Raw genomic sequence first — 18095 nt, 5'->3', positions numbered from 1 at the left:
AAAAGTTTTTATAGATATGTGAAGAGAAAAAGATTAGTTAAAAAAAATGTAGGTCCCTTGCAGTCAGAAACAGGTGAATTGATCATGGGGAACAAGGACATGGCAGACCAATTGAATAACTACTTTGGTTCCGTCTTCACTAAGGAAGACATAAATAATCTGCCGGAAATAGCAGGGGACCGGGGGTCAAATGAGATGGAGGAACTGAGTGAAATCCAGGTTAGCCGGGAAGTGGTGTTAGGTAAATTGAATGGATTAAAGGCCGATAAATCCCCAGGGCCGGATAGGCTGCATCCCAGAGTACTTAAGGAAGTAGCCCCAGAAATAGTGGATGCATTAGTGATAATTTTTCAAAACTCTATAGATTCTGGAGTAGTTCCTGAGGATTGGAGGGTAGCTAATGTAACCCCACTTTTTAAAAAGGGAGGGAGAGAGAAAACGGGGAATTACAGACCAGTTAGTCTAACATCGGTAGTGGGGAAACTGCTAGAGTCAGTTATTAAAGATGGGATAGCAGCACATTTGCAAAGTGGTGAAATCATTGGACAAAGTCAGCATGGATTTACGAAAGGTAAATCATGTCTGACGAATCTTATAGAATTTTTCGACGATGTAACTAGTAGAATGGATAAGGGAGAACCAGTGGATGTGTTATATCTGGACTTTCAGAAGGTTTTCGACAAAGTCCCACATAAGAGGTTAGTATACAAACTTAAAGTACACGGTATTGGGTGTTCAGTATTGATGTGGATAGAGAACTGGCTGGCAAACAGGAAGCAAAGAGTAGGAATAAACGGGTCCTTTTCACAATGGCAGGCAGTGACCAGTGGGGTACCGCAAGGCTCAGTGCTGGGACCCTAGCTATTTACAATATATATTAATGATTTGGACAAGGGAATTGAATGCAACATCTCCAAGTTTGCGGATGACACGAAGCTGGGTGGCAGTGTTAGCTGTGAGGAGGATGCTAGGAGGCTGCAAGGTGACTTGGATAGGCGGGGTGAGTGGGCAAATGCATGGCAGATGCAGTATAATGTGGATAAATGTGAGGTTATCCACTTTGGTGGCAAAAACAGGAAAGTAGACTATTATCTGAATGGTGGCCGATTAGGAAAAGGGGAGATGCAACGAGACCTGGGTGTCATGGTACACCAGTCATTGAAAGTAGGCATGCAGGTGCAGCAGGCAGTGAAGAAAGAGAATGGTATGTTAGCATTCATAGCAAAAGGATTTGAGTATAGGAGCAGGGAGGTTCTACTGCAGTTGTACAGGGTATTGGTGAGACCACACCTGGAGTATTGTGTACAGTTTTGGTCTCCAAATCTGAGGAAAGACATTCTTGCCATAGAGGGAGTGCAGAGAAGGTTCACCAGACTGATTTCTGGGATGTCAGGACTTTCATATGAAGAAAGACTGGATAGATGCCATTCATCTGTAATATTTGCCAAATAAAAGAAAAAGATAGAAGGGTTCAACTTCTATTCCACTCAAGAAGAAACCACTAACGGGCAGTTCAGCTGATCCCCGCTGCCTCATCTGTTCAATAAATAAACACATGTCCTTCCATTCAACATAATCTGATGTTAAACTGGAAATGCTGAAATTCACTGGTTGGATATTCAGCCGATTCTTGATGGACATATTAGTATCATGACTGACTGGCAAATGTTGGATGTATTTTATTGGAAAGGTTTCTTTGAGTCCAGTTCTTTGTGGATGAACAATACCTATGTAGTGGAGAAACAATGATCTCTTTGCACAGTAAAATTGCAGCCAATTCCTTTCCAACCATGTAGGAACTAAAATAGACACAGCACACCACAGGAATCTCTTTGACCAGAGGGTGCTGAATCTGTGGAATTCATTGCCACAGACGATAGCGGAGGCCAAGTGGTTGAGTATTTTTAAATCGGTTCTAGATTTTTAAATCGGTTCTAAATTAGTAAGGGCATTGAAGGTTACGGGGAGAAGGCAGGAGAATGGGGTTGAGTGGGGAAAATTAGATCAGCAATGATCAAATGGCTTGCAGACTTGATGGGCCGAATGGCCAAATCCTGCTCCAGTGTCCTGTGGTCTTATAGGACCAGGCCCAACACCCCACATTGTCAGTGTCGTACATGATCCCAAGACCATCTCGGCACAAAATGCTGGAGCAACTCAGCGGGTCAGGCAGCATCTCTGGATAGAAGGAATGGGTGACGTTTCGGGTCGGGTCCGAAGAAGGGTCTCAACCTGAAACATCACCCATTCCTTCCATCCAGAGATGCTGCCTGACCCGCTGAGTTACTCCAGCATTTTGTGTTTATAATAACTGTGTCAGTGCTAGAAATGGTACTAATTTTAGAGCTCACTTGCTACTTGCCTGGCAACATTCACCTCCTTGCCAAAGTATTGAGTGCAGGACTTTGCTACCAGATGGCAGCACAATGCCCAGCAGCGGCGTGCACCACAGCATAGGCTGATCTAGAGAGTGGAAGCATCATTTTCCCAGCGTGATCCAACAATCTGCCCTATAAAGTTGAGCAGGTTAACTGTTGGAAACAGCGATGCTTTTAGAAGCTGTCAATTAGCCAGCTCTAGCTAAATCAATCTGTCCTGGCATAGAATAAGGAAAATCTACTCTGACGGCCTTGCAAGAGTTTACAGAGAGGTTAATAATTGTTTTAAAGAAGTGTGCGCTGCCAATTACTAATGTGCAATAGAGTTCTGTTATCATAGGACAATTTTAGTTATCGGTGGATGTTGAGAGTGGTTAAACGTTGTGAGGTGAAGCCACACCATGAACTTTTTCATCTTTCACCATGTGAGACAATGCAGGGGGCATCCTGTGTTCTCTGCAGCAACATGTTTACTCTGACTAAAAAGATTTCTTTGTCAAAACATTAAAAGCTTATAAAAATCTGATTTGTGGCACAAAAATGCTATGCAAGTGCAATGGCTTCAAAGAAAGAGGACAAACGTGAGGTCATGAGTTGATAGGAGCAGAAGTAGGCCAGTCGGCCCATCAAGTCTGCTCCGCCATTCAATCATGGCTGATCTATCTCCCTCCTAACCCCATTCTCCTGCCATCCCCCCATAACCGCTGACACCCGTACTAATCAAGAATCTATCTATCTCTGCCTGAAAAATACTCAATCACTTGGCCTCCACAGTCTTCTGTGGCAATGAATTCCACAGATTCACCACCCTCTGACTAAATAAATTCTTCCTCATCTCCTTCCGAAAGGAACGTCTTTTAATTCTGAGGCTATGACCTCTAGTCTTAGACTCTCCCACTAGTGGAAACATCCTCTCCACATCCACTCTATCCAAGCCTTTAACAATTCGATAAGTTTCAATGCCGAATTGAACTTTTAAACTTCATCCTCATCCTTTTAAACGTCAGCTAGTACAGGCCCAGTGCCGTCAAACGCTCATCATATGCTAACCCATTCATTCCTGGGATCATTGTTGTAAATCTCCTCTGGAACCCCTCCAGAGCCAGCACATCCTTCCACAGATAAGGTGCCCAAAAGTGCTCACAATTCAGATATGGTGCCCAGAATTGGTCACAATTTTGGATTTTGGAGGTGAAGCCCTCAACAGAAATTAGGGGGGGGGGGGGGGGGGGGGGGGGGGGGGGGGGGGGGGGGGGTGAATAGAATAATCAGCATGCAAAAATTAAGGGAGTGATTTGAGAATATAAAGAGAAAATGGAACCAAGGTATATATATACAGCATTTTTCCAAGCTGGGCTTCAAACTACATATTAATGGAGATTAGAGTTACAATTTGTCCTTGTCTTTCCCCCTCTCCTCATCTAAACGCCAATGTACATCAGCAACGCTGCCATCATTGCCTCCCTGATCCTTTATCTGATTGAACACACTGGGAAACTAACTGGGAAATGACCTCTCTCCACTCTGTGCTCAACTCTTATCAATATTCATGCAAAATTCAATTCTATTTGTAACAGTTTGTCGCCATTGAACCACCAAGCAGATGGGTTTGTTAAACTTGGTGAACTTTTCTTCTCATGTTGGACTATTGCTTTTCCCAAAATTCACATCCAAACTGACTACAAAGTAAATTAATGTATCTCTGTGTTAACAGACGGGGAAAGTAACATCAGAGAGAAGGATACATTCTTTCCAAATTTGAATAAACATATTCAGTCACTTCCTCTTCACTGAAAGTATCTGCCATGTTAAGCCACAAGCATTTACACCAGCTTTTTGTGTTGATCTTCGGTTTAAACAAGCAATTCTTTCCTACCCATTTACACCTCGTATTTGGAAGTTGCTAAGAATTAAAGAGCAGTGTGTTTGGACTTGGAATGTGATTTATTTCAGAATGCTGTCTTTGAGATGTTTGATGAAAAAGAAGCAGTTTCTTTTGCAAAGACCCTGCCACAGACCAGCATGCCCTCCTGCTTGACATCTTTCAGCTGATTGTAACATTTTGCAACTTTTGAACCACTGCCTTGCTTGCTCCCCTCACACAGCTGCACTTATTGCAACTGAAGAATAACACAACAGCTGTAAATCTGTCAGGATTGTTATAAGATTCAGCAGATTTGTGGGGGGGGGGGGGGGGGGGGGGGGAATTATAAAACAACATGCCTGCACATAAATGGCGATGAGGGCAAAATGATTTACAAATGGGAAGCTGCTGCTTGCAAACGTTTGAGGAAATACAAAGAAACACTGGAGATGCCAATCTCTGTGATGTACAGGAAGTTTCAGACATGAAAAACAGTCAACACTACATGTAATGAGCCGTTAAAACTAGGTCATGGCATTTTCTCCTGTGGCAAGTGATTTGCAAAGCAAATTACAGCTCAGGCTACAAAATGAAGTTAAAGGTTTTAGTTTCTCAAATAAAATACTTCAGTTGACTAAGTGAAATTTGTGCTACATCTGCGAACCGAACAGATGGTTGGACTATGAACCTATAAGAGCTTTCCTGCCTGTTTATTTATAGGATGTGAGAGATGTTGGCATTGCCTATCTCTAACTGCAGGTGGGAAGCTGACAGTGAGCCTGCAGCTATAACCAGCACACCTGGTGGCTGCTATGGCAGGTGGGCAATATGCGAGACTTGCTGTGGGAGGTCAGTGGGAGCAAGACTCCAGCTGTGTGGGAGGATGAGAAGGTGCGGTCTTGGTGCTTGTTCATGAGTTCAGCGATGAGGCCTTCTGCCGAAAGCACTTTGACACTCTGCTCAGGGAACTATAACGACTTTCTTCCTTGGAGCTCCTAACGCATACCATGCTGACCATTTCCTGGTGATTTGGTGGTCAACGATGGTTTTCTGCAGAAACGTTTTGAAAAAATGCAGTTGGCAACAGTATTAAGTCAGAAGGAACTGCAGATTCTGGTTTAAACCGGATAGACACAAAGTGCTGGAGTAGCTCAGGGAGACAGACAGCATCTCTGGATAGATGGAGTGGGTGACGTTTCGGGTCGAGATGTCTGAAGAGGGTCTCGACCTGAAACGTCACCAATTCCTTCTCAACAGAGATGTTGCCTGTCCTGCTCAGTTACTCCAGCACTTTGTGTCTATGTTCAGGAATAATATAAGCCCTGTTGTACTTGGCAGTGAAGGCCATAGGTTTGTGAAGTACTGTCAGGCAAGGAGGTCCAGTACACCTTGTGGGTGGGGTCTGCTGCAGCCACACTAAAACTATATCCTATCAAATTTTTAGTGACAATTTTTATGAAACATTCACAAATCTAAATGGAATGGAACTCAATTGAAGCGTCATCATGAAACAAATCTTTAACACAATTTATTTGTTTATGAGAAAGTTACATTTTTCATACCACAATATATGGATTCAGAACAAAATTGACTGCCACGACATATACGTGAATGCCTTCTAATACATTATGTACTGTATTTAAACACAGATTATTAAGTGTATGGTTGATTGCTGTCAGTAACTACTCATCACCTTCTACAAGCATTACACCATCGCAGTTATGTTTATGGACTCAGTCACACAGCGCAGAAACAAGCCCTACAGCCCATCATTTCTATGTTGACCATCAAATACCGTACTATAAGGGCAGCACGGTGGCGTAGCAATAGAGCTACTGCCTTACAGCGCCAGAGAACTGGGTTCAATCCAGACGACTGGTGCTGTCGGTGTGGAGTTTCTACGTTCTCCCTGGGTCCTGCATGGGATTTTTCCAAGAACTTTGGTTTCCTCCCACACTTCAAAGAGGAAACAGGTTTGTAGGTTAATTGGCTTAGTATAATTGTAAATTGCCCCTAGTATGTGTAGGATCGTGTTAATAGACAATAGGTGCAGGAGTTTGAGCCTTCGAGCCAGCACCGCCATTCAATGTGATCATGGATCATCCCCAATCAGTACACCGTTCCTGCCTTCTCCCCATATCCCCTGACTCCGCTATTTTTAAGAGCCCTATCTAGCTCTCTCTTGAAAGCATCCAGAGAACCTGCCTCCACCGCCCTCTGAGGCAGAGAATTCCACAGACTCGCCACTCTCTGTGAGAAAAAGTGTTTCCTCGTCTCCGTTCTAAATGGCTTACTCCTTGTTCTTAAACTGTGGCCCCTGGTTCTGGACTCCCCCAACATCGGGAACATGTTTGTAGATCGCTGGTCAGTGTGGGCTCGGTGGGCCGAAAGGCCTGTTTCAGTGCTTTATCTCTTAACTAAAAAATCAAAACTGTATTAATCCCATTAACCAACACTTAGTCTTGAATCATCTACGTTTTGGTGTTTCTATCCTTTAATGTGCAGAGTTAGATATGAGTAGCTCGATATCTTCCTATAATATGTCTCTGCAATGCAACCCAATCAAAGGGATGTCAGCTGCAAATGAAGGCAAGTGTGTGGAGTCTATTGTACAGCCAACATCGCCACTACTTGCTTCCTTTTTCCCACCTGAATCATGGAGAAGGCAAACCCCAGACCCCCAATGAAAAGCCCATGTTCTCAAAGCTACAGGAGAGAGAATACAGGTCAGGCTTGGAAATGACAGCTTTTGTTTCGTTTAATTTAGAGATACAACATGACAACAGGCCCTTTGGCCCAGCATGTTGTTGCCGACCAACGATCACCCATGCACTAGTTCTATCAGATACACTGGGGGCAATTTCTATGCCAATTAATCTACAAACCTGCACGTCTTTGGGATGTGGGAGGAAACGTGAGGACCCCGAGAAAAACCACGCGATCACAGGGAGAATGTCCAAACTCCGTACCAACAGCACCAATTGTCAGGATCAAACTCAGGTCTCTAGCTGTGTGAGGTAGAAACTCTACCGCGGCGCCATTGTGCTGCCCTTTGGGGACACCATGTTTCTGCAGTTTGTCGCATAGCCTGCATTTAGTGAGGGCAAGGCACTGTTATAGGTCTTTGGTCAACGGTGGACCATGAATTGTAATGGGAAAGACAAATGGATGGAAAGTGAGCATTTGAGGCTCTGGCGAATGCAAAAGACAAAGGCGATGTTAAGGGCCTGTCCCACTTGTGCCTCATTTGCACGTCATTTACGCGACATAATTTACGCATCACAACGCGCGCGTGACACGCGCATGGCATGAATTACGCGCGCATGGCGCATGGTGAGGCGTGGTGGCGTAGGCAGTACGCTACCATGGCGTAGGCACGGTAGCGCGCGGCGCCCCAGGGTTTTGGTATTCTCAAAATCCTCGCGCGCCACCTGTGTGGCGCGCAAATGACACCCAAGTGGGACAGGCCCTTTAGGGTTTAGGTTGAGATTAAATAACAACAGTGATTTTACAGAGAGCCTTGAGTATTAGGAATCAAGTTAATGAGAATAAAATTGGAAAGGAAATTTGCGCTACTGGGATTGGAGGATTACAATTAGCAAAACTCTCCTTCCTGAAGATTTCCCTACAGTGTCGGGAGAGAGAAGGATTGAATGAGTAGGGAACTGCAGATGCTGGTTTACACCAAAGATAGACACAAAATGCTGGAGTAACTCAGTAGGATGAGCAGCATCTCTGGAGAGAAGGAATGGGTGACGTTTCGGATCAAGACTCTTCTTCAGACCTTCTTCAGAAAGATTGAATGATGTTTACACTCTTTACCGCTGTTCCCAAATCATTTACTTGACTCATGGTTAATTACAGACAGACAATTACTTACAGAGAAAGATGAGGCCATAAGCCCACTGTACTGAAGGAAATAGAATAGTGTCGTAGGGGGCGGGGAATGCAAATTATTTTTGTCCAAACATTTGCCCAACTATGTCCGACATTATTATTGTTCATCTTTATCAACCACTTTAGTAGCATTTTAAGATTGTTTTCAACCTCATCATCAAAAGCAATAATCGTGGAGAATTTTACTTCGGAGTCATGTGAGTGATTCCATGAAGAAGACCCCGCCAGTCCGGATGCGCGTCATGATGTCGTTCGCATGGTGAAGCACCGGACTGGCAGGCGCGTCACTCCTGCCAGCGATAAGTTTAAACCTACAGGTAAGTTTTGTATTTCTTACCAGGTTGTGTTTTTCTTGCAGGAACCTCTTCTTACAGAGGTTTCCTGCTGGATATTGTAGCGAAGTCTGGACGGGCCGCGGGGAAACCGGCTTTGGGCTGTGGGGAGACTCCGGTCCGGACCGCAGAAGCGCGGGTAGCCGGCGGCCGTTGGGTTCGCTACTCCAGTCGCTGACAAGGCGGTCAGCGGCTTCCAGACCGTTGTGGTTCCCGTGGAGGGGTAAATCCAGGAGGAAGGCGGTATCACCACCAGAGTCGCTGACAGTGTGGTCAGAGGCTCCCAGACTGCTGTGGTCCCCAGGACATGGGGTAAAACCAACAATAAGTCGGTCAGGCCTATGGACTGGGACGAGTCGGGCCGGGAGGGATTCCCTCCGGAATGGATACCGTTTTTGCACGGTTGTTCAAAAATGGAGCTCCTAATGGAGAGGATGCTCCATCAAGATACACTCCGACAGGAGAAGTTGTGTCAGCGCCGGCCTATGGGAGAGCCCGGGCCAGCTGCACCTGTTTCAGGGCTGCTTAATGTCTCCCTCTTTGAGGAGGAGATGGAGCCCCTAATGGAGAGGATGCTCCACCAAGATACACTCCAACAAGGGAGTTGTGTCAGCGCCGGCTTATGGGAGAGCAGGGCTGCTTAACGTCTCCCTCTTGGAGGAGGAGAGCATGCGCCAGTACTATTCGGACGCCAAGTCAATATTCGGGAGTTTATCCCATGAATGTGATGTTTCATCCTGGTATAGGTCCGTTGGTGGGGCCATATCAGCGCAGGTATCCTCAGGTTCCTGAGCCAGCACCTGTTTCAGGGCTGCCTATGAATCTCCCTCTCTGTGTGAGGGGAGTGCAAGAGGTCAGTATGTAACTGACTTCAAATTCTAAAGTATGTCCATGGGACATACTGGAACACATGCGTATGGCTTCAAGGGAATCCTTCCAAACGGAGGTGTTGCTGCCAGAATACCCGGAAGGGGCCAGAGTTCCCCTCACGCTACAAGTGCCGGTAGTGAACAGCCCTATCAGGAGGACATTAGAGCCAGCCGGCGAATCTTCTATTCAGGTAAGACCTATTCAACAGGCAAAACCTGGATGAGGAAGCAAAAGCTGTCGGACCAATCAAGGTACCAACGACGAGTAAAGCTTCATCGATTCGGCAGCAACACACCCCATGCCTCCATTGGCAGTAAGCGGTTCACTGAAGCTGATGGCAGCGTGAAAGCTGGGCAGAGGTTCCACGCACCCTACCAGTCCTACTCTACAACCAAGGTAACCAGGCAGGTAGGTGGGTCTGGCACTTCGGAAACATGGGGTAAGTGGACCACTTACAAGTTGGTAATATTTACACTTGTCTGTACAACACACAAATGGTTAAGACATTGTCATCTACTTAACGGCATCTAACCATGTAAAACTGCACAATACTAGCATTCCAAGCAGGTTTGGAATTAGGGCCAGAATTGTCTTTTGAGGCAGGCTCAGTATTATGGCCAGGATTGCCTTCGAGACAGGATCAGAAATATGGCCAGAGTTGTCTTTCGAGGCAGGCTCAGAATTATGGCCAGAGTTGCCTTTAGAGGCAGGTTTGGGCCAGAGTTGTCGTTCAAGGCAGGCATGGAATGATGGCAGGCGTGGCCTGTTCATTGTGAAAGATGGAGAATGTCGTTTAACTCGCATGTGCAGTATAAACTTTTCCGAATAGGAAACTTCGTTACTGACTAACAACTGATTTTCATAAGAATCTCAAAGATACATTCTATGCAATTCCCATTTACAGGGATCACCGGAGACATTTGAAATTATTAGGAGGAGGCAATGATAACTGCGATGATAACAGTAAAGCATTGCAAAATGGGCTAAGTTATTTACCCAGGGTATTTACCAAATTACTAAAATTGGTGCTTGGACTACTCAGAGTTCAAAACACTTGTTATGTCTTGTCTGGATGATATTCTAACGCTGTATTTTGCTAAAAATCAACTGTTTCAGCCTCAAACTATATTTGTGAAATTGGGCCTCATCCATCCAGTGAATTTAAGTTGTTACCAAATAGACTTGTTGGTCATTGGGACTTACCTTTAACTATTAATTAACCTATGACACTGCCCTGGAGCAAGAGATTGGAGTTAATAGAGACCTGTAACAACCTTGTTGTTATAAAGCAGCCTTCTATTCATCAAGAGTAATTGGCAATATAGTAGCTGTGATTCAGCTGTGCAAGTGGGGGCACTGACATCGTGCAAAGTAGCAACCTCTCAAGTGCCATGTAGGTCATTGTTAACAGACCTATGCTATTATCAGCTGAAGCTACCAAAGTCACAATGATGGTCGAACAGTATTCAGCATTGCTCCAGTAGTTTGGTCAGTAAAATTTCAGTTATATTACAAACTAATGCTAAGGGCTCGAACGTGGAAAATTGCAAATGTCATCTCTAGTTCGGAGGTGCGTGAGTTGCCAATTCTTCAGTTATTGGTATCAACTATCTATAGACACAAGGCGCATTCTATGGGTTAAAAGGTTATTGAGCGAATATGCATAATCTGCATACTCAATTTCAAGTTGATACACTATAGTGGTGGCATATGTTAGGCACATGGGTGCAATCAAGTAAAAGTATCCTGTAATAATTTACCTAATCTCATTTGCCACTGGTGTATCATCAAGTACAGATCAATGACAACACAGAATGGGTGTTCGATCACAAAATATTTATGAAATTATGGTTCGATGAAACGCCGAACATCGATATGTTGCTTTCATGCTTATTCACCGGTTGCAAAAATATATGGCATAACAGTGGCGAGAGATACATTCTCACTACAAGGAGGAGGAATGTTCTTTTATGTCTTCCTCCATTTTGCCTCATCAGTCGGGTCTTGAAATAAAGTCAGCAAGATCCTGTTATACATTTTCAAACTGTCTGTCTGGCCTATGTAGCCATGATTCTCGCTTTTGCCAGGAATAATAATATAACCGTATACGGTTATTCTAAACGTAAAACTTTGCTGGTTCAGCCTGTGGCTCGGGAAACCAGCCTCTGCATGATAAAATCAATTTATTGACTTGCAGATTCTGAGTAGACTGCTCCTATGGATCGGGTTCGCACACCGATCCATGTATGTGCTCACTACAGAGTGCATGGATAGAACCAAAAAAGCAGTATAGTTCTTCTGGAGATGGGAAGCATTTTGTTTAATGCGAATGTTACATTTAATACGGTACAGATTACTGACGTCTTGGAGTTCATTTTTAAATGATCTTTTGACAATAATTGAGATATAGGGCCATTAACTGTGCCCAACGTGCCTTCCCATCATATTTGCTGCAGCAAATGGGACCCACTCTGTCAGGTTTCACCCCCGGATATCGGGTTTGTAAAGGATATCTTTAACACAAGTTCTCCCAGGACAAGTAATAATAATAATAATAATATATATTTTATTGTCATTGCACGTCAGTGCAACGAGATTTAGTGTGCAGCTCCACTGATGTACAAGAAAGGTAAATAAATACAATACATAAATAAACAAGCTGAATTGATTGACGTGACCATCTGAGGGAGACTGTCCAAAGGGGGTGGGTGGGGGGGCACTCATTAGGGCCGGTTCAGAGCCGCTATAGCTCTTGGGATAAAACTGTTCCTGAGTCTGGAGGTTCGGGCGTAGAAGGCCTTGTAACGTCTGCCGGAGGGCGGTATGGGATATTGGCGGTATGGGATATTGACATTGTGTTAACACTACTTCACCAGGGGGCTCCAGCTATATCCTTAGTTTTGGCCGGCTCTCATAAGGTAGTTATCCTCATGGCGCTGGTTTCAGCGCAATGGGTTCAGTCGCTACATAATTGCGAATGGACAAGATGATTACATCTGTAAATAATATATATAATATTTTATGTTTATGATTTAATTAAGCAGAGCAGAAGGGGCGTTGGGTCTCAAACTAGTTTCATGGCATACCCAGGGACCTTTGGTTATGTGAGGGCACACATATACAACAATACGTCAAGGTCACCAAGAGCCTTCGAGGCTCTGAACTAGCAATGCTTGTTAGTTACAAAAAACTTTATAAGAAGGTATCCATTCAGACCATCTCCAGGTGATAAAACGGGGTTTGATTTATGCAGGAGTAGGTACTGATTTTCAAATCTCACTCCACCAGGGCTGCTACAACATCAGCAGCAAGAGTTATTTACGTTCCGCTGGACCTCATCCTAACAGCTGCAGCATGGTCAAATGAACAACCTTTCCAAACATTTTATAATAACCCATTGCCAGACCAGGGGTATTTTCCAACTCTATTTTAGATTCTATTTATAGTTTCCCTCCGGATGAGAGGGGTTACTATCATTATTACTTGTTCATTAAACAGCATCAGCATGTTTTAAATCTATGTCATGTCTGTATGCATTATGAATTTCCCTCATCTGTCAATGAAGCAGTTGTGGTTGTGTAGACTCGCTTCTCACAGCATGAAATCACAGAGCTTTGAAATCTTCACGAAATCACTCACGTGACTTCGAAGTAAAATAGTAAAATTAAACGAGAACTTACCAGTTTGAAGTTTGATCTTTATTTCATGAAGAGTTGCGTTGGTGATTACGTGCCCTCCACACCCAACCCTCTCTCACAAAGGTCATCTGGTAGTTCTAGGTTTCTGATCTTACTATGTTACTTCCATTACTGTTACCTGTGATTTCACACTGCTGCTTTGAAGATTGACGCGCATGCGGACTGGCGGGGTCTTCTTCACATAATCACCAACGCAACTCCTCATAAAATAAAGATCAAACTTCAAACTGGTAAGTTCTCGTTTAATCTTCAGATTCAGATTCAGATTCAATTTTAATTGTCATTGTCAGTGTACAGTACAGAGACAACGAAATGCATTTAGCATCTCCCTGGAAGAGCGACATAGCAAATGATTTGAATAAATAATAATAAGTGATAATAAGTGTCCGGGGGGTGGGGGGGTGATTGGCAGTCACCGAGGTATGTTGTTGAGTAGAGTGACAGCCGCCGGGAAGAAGCTGTTCCTGGACCTGCTGGTTCGGCAACGGAGAGACCTGTAGCGCCTCCCGGATGGTAGGAGGGTAAACAGTCCATGGTTGGGGTGAGAGCAGTCCTTGGCGATGCTGAGCGCCCTCCGCAGACAACGCTTGCTTTGGACAGACTCAATGGAGGGGAGCGAGGAACCGGTGATGCGTTGGGCAATTTTCACCACCCTCTGCAATGCCTTCCGGTCGGAGACAGAGCAGTTGCCATACCATACTGTGATGCAGCGCCCATGTAGATGTAGAATCTTACTATTCTACATCAAACCCCCTTCTCCAGAGAGACATTACACCGTAGCACACTAATAGATTGACGTAGAATACCTTGGATCCATCCTTTCTTCATATCTGTGATATTCCCGGGGTGTTTTCTACTCCCCATTTGTTATCAATAAGCTGTGTTAATGCTGCTCAAAACCCACAATACTCTCTGTTTCACCATCTGTGCCTTTGGGTGCTTTTTTAACTGACTATTCATCCATTCTTCCTGTATTTCCTTTATTATTTCTTCCTTAGTTTTAGAGATACAGCATGGATGCAGGCCTGTGTAGGAAGGAACTGCAGATGCCGGCTTACCCCAAAGAAAGACACAAATTGCTGGAGTAGCTCAGTGGGATAGGCATCAGCTCTGGATAGAAGACTCTTCTTCAGACATCTTGTCCCAAAATGTCACCCATTCATTCTATCCAGAGATGCTGCCTGACCTGCTGAGTTACTCCAGCATTTTGTGTATATCTTTGATGGAAACAGGCCCTTCACCAAGTCCATGATCACAGTCGGGACAATTTACAGCAGCCTGCACGTCTTTGGAATGTGGGAGGAAATGGGTTCACCCATAGAAATCACACACAGCCACAGGGAGAACGGACAAACTCCATATAGACAGCACCCGTACTAAGCATTCAACCCAGGTCTCTGGTGCTGTAAGACAGCAACTCTATTGCTGTGCTGCCGATAACCTGATATGTAGAAATTAAATACAATAGATAGACACAAAATGCTGGAGTAACTCAGCGGGTCAGGCAGCATCTCTGGAGAGAAGGTGACCTATCTCCAGAGGATAGGTAATGTATTAGATTGAAACTCTTCTGCAGACAATGTACAAAAAACACAAAATTGATAAGCCAATCTAATATTTCCCCTTAATGATCATTCTCTGTTACATTTCAAATAATAATGGTATTTATAAGCATTCAAGCAGTTGTAAACATAACAGAATGTTTGTTACAGGAGTCCCTCATAGAATGATTAGTCCTCTCGTGTATATCAATAGATACTTACAACAGGCAAAGTGCATATGCTCCGACCACTGATTCACTGCCTCTCACCAGGAAACTCCCATCCATTCCAGCTTTAGCAAGCAGTTCCTCGGCTTTGGCTCGGCTGATGTTCAAGTGATACCATGGTGGACTTGGTGCGGCCATCGTGATCACGCCCCGGTGATCAGTGAAGCCTTGCAAGAAATAAAAGAATCATCGTCAACAATGTCTCCGTCACGCTCCGGTTGATAGATCCCTCGCAACCAGTCAATAGGTCCTGGATTCAACTTCTACACCTGAGACCCGAATACTAACTCGAGTTTATTGAAGGATTACCGTCAGGTAATTTGTAAGAATCACAAGACTACTGTCCTGCAATTATCCCTAAACCGATAATCACTAAAAGCCGTTGTTCTAATAACTTCTGCTTCTGGGATCTCAGAATAGACCAAGATAATGAGGAACTGTTTCTCTCGGAAGGTCATGATCCTTTGAGGTTCTCCGCCCAAGGAAACAGTGGAGGCTGAATGATGAATTCCATTCGAGGCCGAGACATGGATTGTTGCTCTGTGGGGGAGGTACGAGATTTAGGGAACTGGTAGAAAAATAGCCTGACAATTGGTCCCGAATTTGTTGAATGGCAAAATAAACTAAAGGAACCATATGACTCCTAATTCTTAACAATAAACTATAAATTCTTATAAAGTATTTCAGAGTTTATAAATAAAGACTCTGGCTACAGTAAAAAGCGATACTAAACTTGTAGGAATTAGTGGCGAAGACACAGCGGGATATTATGTTCATTTCTGCACAGCTCTCTCTGCAAAGAATTGCTGAGTACTTGGATAGAAGAGATGACCTGGGCAGCACAATGGTGCAGTTCACAGCATCTGTCCTGGGATCGATCCTGACCTCGGGGGCTGTCTGTGTGAAGTTTACACATTCTCTGTGTAAAGCTGGAAATGGTGCAGAGAAGATTGACAAGAATGTTGTGTTCAAGAAGGAACTGCAGATGCTGGAAGATCGAAGGTACACAAAAATGCTGGAGAAACTCAGCGGGTGCAGCAGCATTTATGGAGCGAAGGAAATAGGCGACGTTTCGGGCCGAAACCCTTCTTCAGACTGAATGTTGACAAGGATGTTACCAGGACTCCAGGGCCTGAGCTGAGTTGAACAGTCTCGGACTTTATTCCTTGAAGGGCAGGAGGATGAGGGTAATTTATAGAATTGTACAAGATTATGCATGAGACAAATAGATCAGGTAAATGCACAGAGTCTTTTACCCGGAGTAAGGGAATTGAGAACCAGAGTACATAATTTAATGGGGGGGGGAAAGATTTAATAGGAACCTGAGGGATAACTTTTTTCGCAAAGGGTACTGGGTATATGGAATGAGCTGCTGGAGGAGATAGTTGAGACAAATGTTTACGAGCCATTTGGACAGGTACATGGATAGGATAGATTGAGAGGAATGTGAGCCAATCGCAGACAGGTGTGATTAGTGTAGATGGGGCATGTCAGGCAAGTTGGGCCGAAGAACCTGTTTCCACATCGTATGACTGTAGGACTCCATGAGTAACCTTGTATGAACTGATTGTAGTGGCTAGCTACACCTCAAATGCTGATGCTAATCTCAGCATTTATGTATTGCTAAGTTTTTACTAACCTTGCATCTTAAAGGTCGAGGCCCAGTAGTTCTATCACACACCTAACAGTCTTATGCACCACATTATCAAATGTTAAATAAACCTTGGCAACTAAAAGAGTACATTTGGAATGATTAACACAGTAATCCTCTCATGATCTTGCAGCTCTCTGAGCATGTAGCATACGTGAACAAGGAGAACATATCAACATGCATACACTGCACACCTGACATCAACTGTGTAGATGCACATGAGTGCTTCACAAATAGTGGACGTTAAACATTTGAATAGACTATAACAGAAGACTGGAGGCCTGGTCTAGCCCAACTTAAAGGGTCAATCTTTACTCGAGTTAAGGTTTTTGTGGCAACAGAGCAGTGCTGCGTTCAGTCAGGTTAAGGTTAATGATTGAATTGCTTTAGCTGCAGATCCCGAATACTTGTCATCCCTGCCCCTGGTGGCCTCAGCAAATGTTGCAATGACCTCTTGGTGGTCAGAGATGCATGGTTGCCCGCAAGTCAGTCAAGAGCAAACCCACCCCTAAGTGGAGAAACTCGCTGAAGGAAATATAGAAACAAGGAACTGCAGATGCTGGTTTACCAAGAAAGATACAAAATTGTGGAGGAACTCAGCGGGTCAGGAGGATCCCAGGAGCATTTAGATAGGTGACATTTTGGGTCGGGAGCCTACTTCATACCCTTCTTAAAAAAAGTCCTGACATGAAACGTCACCAATCGATATCCTCCTGGGATGCTCCTGACCCACTGGGTTACTCCCAACACTTTGAGTCTTTCCCTAGCTGAATGAAATATTCCCCTTGGGATTTGCTGCCATAAAGGATCAAGAAACAAAGTTTGCACTGAATGCCATACAAGTAAAATGGTGCACCCCAGTACCCTTATACCTACGGTTGCCAACTGGCCCATATTAGCCAGGACATCCCATATATTGAGCTAAATTGGTTTGTCCCGTACGGGACCGCCCTTGTCCCATATTTGACTGCTACGACTCGGGTCGAGGGGACTGTTGGTTCGGAGCACTGCGCCTAGCCCCGCCTCGCCTGTCCCGACGTAGTGCAGCATATGGAGTGCAGCAGCAGCGTCTCGCCCATGGCCCCATCAGTCGGCAGCCTGGCCAGCTGTCCGACCTTCGGAATTTCGCTTACCGCCGACAACACCACCCTTCCTTTCTCATGGCCGGTCATGGCATGGCACGTACCCGGCGCCCGGGCCAAAACTGCTCAGCTGGCCCGCCGGCTGGGCTTTGTGTGCAGTCCAGCACCTGGGCTAACTCATCATTCACCCAGCCACGGCTGGGTCAACAAATTGTCGTTGGGAATTTGTCCCTTATTTTGACCTTTTGTCCCTTATTTGGGAGTGAAAAAGCTGGCAACCCTATTTATACCATCCTTTCACCACCCAACACACAATGTGTTCACAGGTGGAAGAATCTTCTATCATCCTTGGAGTAAATTATTATTATTATTAAACTTCATTTCAGACTCAACGTCCAGACTTTTAAGAGACGACATTACATAAAATACATTGCATATAAAAATACCATAAAATACATATAAAAGCTAAGTATATCATATAACTTATAAAACTCTGATCTTGGATGTGTGTGTGTGGGTGGGTGTGTGTGTGTGTCTTTTCATATGTGATTCACA

General features: G+C 44.4%; 1 protein-coding gene across 1 annotated transcript in view; it reads right to left on the bottom strand.

The window, feature by feature from the left end:
- LOC116979417 (phosphatidylinositol 3,4,5-trisphosphate 5-phosphatase 2-like) overlaps positions 1–15265 on the bottom strand; it is a 139673-nt gene extending 124408 nt beyond the window's left edge. The window contains exons 1-2 of the mRNA XM_033030980.1: positions 15181–15265; positions 14803–14974 (exon numbers count right to left, since the gene is read on the bottom strand). Of these exons, the coding sequence (XP_032886871.1) occupies positions 14803–14974; positions 15181–15265 (257 nt within the window). The remainder of the gene's footprint in view (positions 1–14802; positions 14975–15180) is intronic.
- Positions 15266–18095: the final 2830 nt, after the last annotated feature.

The sequence above is a fragment of the Amblyraja radiata genome, chromosome 12 (genome assembly GCF_010909765.2).
Source record: "Amblyraja radiata isolate CabotCenter1 chromosome 12, sAmbRad1.1.pri, whole genome shotgun sequence".
NCBI lineage: Eukaryota > Metazoa > Chordata > Chondrichthyes > Rajiformes > Rajidae > Amblyraja > Amblyraja radiata.
Note: the sequence above shows the minus strand (reverse complement) of the source record. Positions and strands in the feature narration are given on the sequence as shown.